This window comes from Morone saxatilis, unplaced genomic scaffold (assembly GCF_004916995.1).
Source record: "Morone saxatilis isolate NCDOM2014 unplaced genomic scaffold, NCSU_SB_2.0 Contig20, whole genome shotgun sequence".
In the NCBI taxonomy this organism is placed as follows: domain Eukaryota; kingdom Metazoa; phylum Chordata; class Actinopteri; family Moronidae; genus Morone; species Morone saxatilis.
In genome coordinates this window covers 20,728,340-20,734,875 of record NW_023339763.1, presented here as the reverse complement: position 1 = coordinate 20,734,875, position 6,536 = coordinate 20,728,340, and the positions used below count along the sequence as shown (strand labels likewise).

Below are 6,536 nucleotides of genomic sequence, written 5' to 3'. Positions count from 1 at the left end.
GCTTTTTATGCCCTTAATGGATAAAGACAGCTGAAGGTAGACAGGAGAGGGGGTTGAAAGTAGACAGAGGGGATGACATGCAGCAGAGGGCCACAGGCTGGAATCGAACCCGGGCCGCTGCGAGAAGGACTCAGCCTTAGTACATGTGGCGCAGGTTCTACAGGTAAGCTACTGACGCATTCCCAACTTCACGTTTTAAAAAGGTAGCTCTCAAGCCTTATAACACCATTGTAACAAACAACCACTAAATAGAAGAGAGATGCACATTACCAGTGCTCTTACCGAGCAGATCTAATACAGTAGTGAACAGAAGAGGATACCGTTACAACATCATTCCATGGCATGGATTTGTTCTACTTAATTGAGGTAGAGTGCATTGTCTCGTATTGTATTTGCATCATAGAGGGTTAAAAGGCCTCTTGACCTCAACATTTCCTACTGTATCACCATCAATGTAAATGTTACATTTACAGGAACAAAAGAATAAAGGGCAATGCAAACTGCTCTCTATCCAACCTCCAACAAATCAAATTGGAGTGCAGCAATTAAGCACTTACAATCTGTTCTGAAACCATTAGACCATTAATTGATTAGTCGATCAAATGAAAATTACCTAATGACAACTTGCAATATCAATTAAAAATAAGTTATTTAAGAAGCAATAAAACACACATTTGCTAGCTGCAGACTTTCTCAGCTGTCAACACAGGTTTAATTGGTGTACTGTTGCACTCATCATTTATAAAAAGCAACACAGACATAAGGCATCCTTCAGATTCAAGCAAACAAAACACTCCATGCACACGGGGTCATGAGAAGGTTAAATAGTTTAATGAACAGTCAGCCTGGGATCAGGAGACTTTTATAATGGCACGCAGTGAAAACACTGACATGCATCTTGTCATTAAGTACAGTTACTGCAGCACAACTGTACACACAGGGTAGCCTGAACCCACCAATCACATCCTGTGGGCACTGAAACTTTGACCTGGTTCATTTCTGAGATGTAGCTACTGTAGTAGCAGTCACAGCCAAAATACTGATTAATGCTACTGCTGTGCTGTTAATGTGTGAATGAAATATAACAGCATACAAGAGCAGAAGGCTCGACTCTTCATCTTACATTACAGTTCTCTCGTCACCTTTTTTGCAACTGTTTCTGTCACTATCAGGATGTTTGCATCTATGCTGCAGTTTCTCTGCCACGTAGGCAATTGAATACATAATGAATCTTTCCCCGGGAATATATGGCACCAAAAGAACCCTTTAAAAACTGCAACTGAGGTATACGGGGTAAAGTGTAACCAAATGCTCTGAGTCACTGACAACAAGCAATTATCATCAGTGATGAATCACTTATTGAATGTACTTTGTTTATTATTTCAGGTCTGTGTCACACAAGTCCACCCTCAATATGTAACAGCATTATCATTAACAGACACTATATAATCAAACTGTGTCAGCAACCTTAATTCTCTATAATCTGCAATAAATGAGCACTGCAGATGCATCTCACACTACACTGTTATTTTAAAGATACATCTAAATGACCAATGTTAAAAGTATTTGTTTCTTAACAGGGGCTTCAGTGATGAAGTTTCAACATAATCATAATTAGAAAGATCCTTAGAATATTATGAAATCTATTCAATACTAAAAACCACTCAGTGCTATTAATGACAATAACTACCACTTGTAAAACACTGGGTTTGATCAATACTTGGCATTGTGAGTACAAAGTTAGTCTGAGGTCAGTGGAGAAAAGAAGGTGCTGCAAACGTTTGTTATAGTGTAATGACAAGAGGTCTTTTTTTCTGCTTGAATGCAAGAGAGCACAGGGCCAATAGGTTTTAACTTGAGTTTGCACACTGGCCGAGCCCTATATATTGTGGATGTGGTGAGGGTGAACTCTAGAGCTGAATGAGTTCATTTAAATGAGACACATCTAAATCTGCTGAGCTTATTTATGAGAATTAGACAAAACCGTCTAAAGTCACTTTCAGTCAAACGGGTCTTATCCCACAGGACTGCAAGCACAATCTGTTTTGTTTACAAAGGAGATCAGTATTTACACTGCTGATTCACAGTGGTTGTAACTAAAGATGAAGAATGATCTGATCTATGTGATGATCTATGATTCTACAAACAATAGAATAAAACCAAATGTCCCTGTTCATGTCTGTATTTTCAATGATCATCTGGACAACCATTTCTTAAGGTTTACGTAGAACTGCTTGGTGACAGCGTTCTGGGTTTGAAACTGAAAAACAAAGCCTGAAACATTTCAAGGTGCATCACAATTAACTCTAACACAACGCATCTTGTACAACCTCATCCCAATAATAAAATATATATATATAATTGTTTTGTTAAATGCTGTATAACCTTTAAATATGATTTCAGGGGTCTTTGAAGGGACTACTTTTAAACAAGCAATCTCTCTAATTGCACCAATGTAGTGGACTGCATTATATAGGATTTAAAGTGGCATTAAATTGCATTTTCAATAGCATTAAGAAAGTCATAGAAAGTTGCGGTGTAAACACAATAAGTCAGACTGCTTGCAGCTTATGCCACTGTTCTGTTTTTGTCCTGAAATACATGTGATTGTGTAAATAGTAACTTCTGTCCTTACATATTCCTGAATTTGAAGAGGCAGAACTGAATTCCCCTCTGTCAAACACTAGACAGACACGTCAGTACTCCACTCCTCATCAACAATATCCAAGAGGCAGACTGCTCTATCAAGGATAAATGTGCCTTCTGCAGTTGTTCTGTCTGTCCTTTCAAAATAAATTAGTGGCAGCCTGTGTGCACAAACAGAGGGTGCCAAAGATATCTGTGTATTTCCTCCCAACGTTCATGCTTTCCAGGCTTTGTGCACAAGTGTGCCTTAAACACTTGATGCACTGCTATGAATCTACAAGGTTTTTCCTCCTGACTGTCTCTTAGTAAATGTTCAGCTATGCGAGCAACTGCTTGGGGGTCAGGAGAAGTTTTATCTTTCATACGCCAAAGCCAAAAATCACACTGCTGTATTAGGAGGGAATCTATGACCAAAGCCACTGGATGATATGGCCAGGATGTTTTCCTAAGGTGACGCGTACTTTTGGGGGGGGGTTACGACCCCTGATTTTGCCAGCTGCTCACCTTCCCTCTGGCCACTTAGGGTTCTGGGTCTCAGTAGGGAACGCTGTTTTCAAACAGCTGCCTTCCTGCCTTTCAACATACGAGACAAGCAACAGGTGTAGCTGCTCAAATCATGTCACAGATGCTCCTCTCCTACCAAGTCTCTTTTCCTGTGTGTCACCTCTCTGTTAACCCTGTCATGGAGCAAGTGAAACTAACAAGTGTGTGTTTGCATTTTTGGTTGAGGAGAATGCAAATTCATCTGTTTCATTTGAGCTACTTGATACAAAGCTCTTGTTCATTTATTGTGTCACATTCGATGCTATCGCCAAACATGTCAAATATTAAAACCTTCTCCGATCCTGAAATGCATAGCAGCACAGACTGCAAATTTCATGAAAAGCAAGCCACAGAGGTGCCGAGCGACATAGGAGGAGATAAACTAAATTTACACTTGCAAGTTGAATCCAATGAGCCCCCTTTGAATGCAAAAAATAAATAACAAATAGAAGTATGCAACAAGTAGTATCATACTCCAGAGAAGACTATCCACTGAAAAATGAAGGGGGAAAAAAGTACCACAATGTGTTCACATTCTTTCACCATAAAACCACAAAGTGGAGTCTGTTCACTGAGTGAGTCATAACAGCAGTGGTGTTATGCTTAGTGTCAGTGTGCAGGAAAATGTCAGCCAGACAGGCACAGCACCACAACTACCAGCCTCTACCTCGCCTGTCCACTGTAGCCAACGCTGCCTTCAAGTGCTGTCGTAAACATTGTAATTACGAGTTCAGCACACACAATCGACCCAACTAAGTAGTATTGAGAGAGTGGAGATTTTCTGCAATGAAATGTTACCTTTAGGGGGCGGACAGCTTGGAAGCTGTGTCAATTTGTGCTAAAAGCAGTGTAGTATTTCACTATATTGTTATTATACTACATCCTATGTCAACATTACTACTCTCACGCCTTGCTTTACTTTTAAAAACATTTTTTGCATACACATATTAACTAATTAATCTAGGATCAATGCACTGTGTGGCATTTCAAATCTGCCACTGCAGCACAAAGTGGTTCTGTGTCATTTAATCTACAACAAAAATATACTTTTTCTCATTGTTAGGTTCGTGCGTTTGACAAATCACATCCACAACTTTGAACTGTAGAAGCAGGATGTTCAGGTGGAGTAGCATTACACTCTTAACCCAGGAGTGAAATTGTAGTTAAGCCCGCTGACAAGCCAATTAACTGCAACAACAAACACATCCAGACCATGTTCATGATTATCCGGCTCGAGGAGGAACTGTACACTCACGCAACACCTTTTCATACGCTGTAGTGGCTAAGACTGTGGACTACACAGGGGAGGCTCACTGCACTATTTATCTCACAGGGGATTTAAACAATACCTGTAAACTCCAAGTGAGCAGGATCACAACCACAACTATTTGGGGTAATGTCACCTGGCCACAACTGACAACATGATACGATGAAAAGGATCTTCAGAGACAAACCAGGGGGGCACATTATACGCTTCGTCCCATTTTAGTGCAGTTTATAGTAGTAGAAAGTGTAGCATAGAAATGTAGCTACCTAGATGTTTGTTATGCCCAGGAATGTATGCCAGAGATTATATAATCAGCCTGGGGCCTGTGTCCTAGTTGGTGTGAATACTAGAAAATGAAGTCCAAAGAGATTAAGCCAGTGACGAACAAGATGATGACATATTACATAAATAATTAACGTTTGCAAACAAATACTGTTGCCACGATCAATCTTGTTACATGCTTGTTCCAAAAAGAAGAGCTTTGCTGGTAAAGCATGAGGGGCGTGCTTTGATCCACAAGCTGTGCAAGTTGACATTCGTTCCTCCAGGAGTTGTCAGTGTTAAATACAAAAACACTGGATTTCACAGCAAATGCACAGTGGGTTTCGCAGACAGTCTCACGGAGCCAACTTAACGCTGCAAACTGAAGTGCATGAGGTGTTTGGTTTACGGGTTACCACTTGATAAAACATAGTGGAACTGTAATGAGAACGAGATAGGAAGTTAATAATAAACAAGGTGCTGAGGCGAAGGGGGTGGAGGTGGTGAAAGTGCTACAACAACTAACTCGTTGGGAAACACAGTCGTGCTTCTGGCAGTAAAATGCACAACAGTTATTTCCGTGCTAACAGGCGATATGTTGCTGTGTCTGTCCTGACAAATGTAGTAAATCAAGCTTTACAGGCGAGTGGCGTTAACCTTGAGTGTTTGGTTTGCGACTGGAAAAATGGAAATGTTGCAGAAAGAAGATTAGAACAGACAGGCGACTACGAGTAAGTGACAGGGTGTTAAAACAGGCGAACACGGTCACATTAGCGAACTAGGCTGCCTTGTTGTCCTAAAATGATGTCAGCTCGACAGGGCCGTAAGCCTAGCTAAGCTCCTATCAACTGATGCCTGTGTGGCTAACGTTAGCTTAGCCCCTGTTCAGCTAGTTAAAAATGGCTGCTTTCCTTTAGTTTTAAATCTCTTACCAGACAGAATAGATTGGAATGGCAATCCTCCAAGCTGGCCCCGTTTGGTACATAACAAGAACTCATCCTTCTTCACTGCGAGGTCCAACTCTCCATCATTTCACTTCCCGGGAAATAAAGAACAATTTGCGGATTTGTGTTTTCTAAGATGTGCAGGCTTAATCAACGAGAGATATTTTTTGTAACATTTGGCTGGAGGATAGTTAATTCAACAACCTTCCGATTGCAGTTCCCCCGCCGGAGCTAAAAGCGGATAAAAGAGACTGTGTGGTCTTTATGAAGACATGTCAAAAGCACACAGTGAGAACAAATTAAAGGGAGCGAAAAATGTTCATAAAACAAAAAGAAAAGGAGAGCAAAGCAACTCTCCCCCTCCCCCTTAGCCCTAAAACGGTCTTTGCCTAAAAAAAATAAAAACGTCCCGTCTTACTCCTCCATTGCAAAAATGAGTCTAAAAACGAAATACATCCTGTAAAAACCTCTCGAAATTTGGCATCGGCCTATATTTCAGCGATTATTTCGGTCATTTTTTCAGCCTCGGTTCCTGTTGGTTTCCATTTGAATTCATGGATTCCTTTCTTTAATGGCGGCCACAGGGACAACTCTGCCTTCCACAGCCTATTGGCTCATTCGTGGTCAAAGCTTTTCAAGCTACCCGACGACACACAGACACACATGACAAAATAGGCAACATTTCCGGAAAAGTTCAAGTATAGAAGGACGTTATTTCATATTTTGACTACTGCTATCAACAAAGCAATAGGAAAACCTAAAGCTGTTATTTATATTAAAATACTCAATAATAAATTCGACTTCCTTTACGTACACGGTGCCATATAAAGATAATACAGCACGTTATTTTCGATCTGCGTTTTATTTTGAAAGTC

General features: G+C 40.5%; 1 protein-coding gene across 1 annotated transcript in view; it reads right to left on the bottom strand.

The window, feature by feature from the left end:
* Window positions 1-6,279, bottom strand: part of med13a (mediator complex subunit 13a) — a gene marked incomplete at its 3' end in the record, with an annotated part of 65,583 nt that extends 59,304 nt beyond the window's left edge. Inside the window, 1 exon segment of the mRNA XM_035666925.1 lies at window positions 5,650-6,279. Within this exon segment, the coding sequence (XP_035522818.1) occupies window positions 5,650-5,715 (66 nt within the window).
* Window positions 6,280-6,536: the final 257 nt, after the last annotated feature.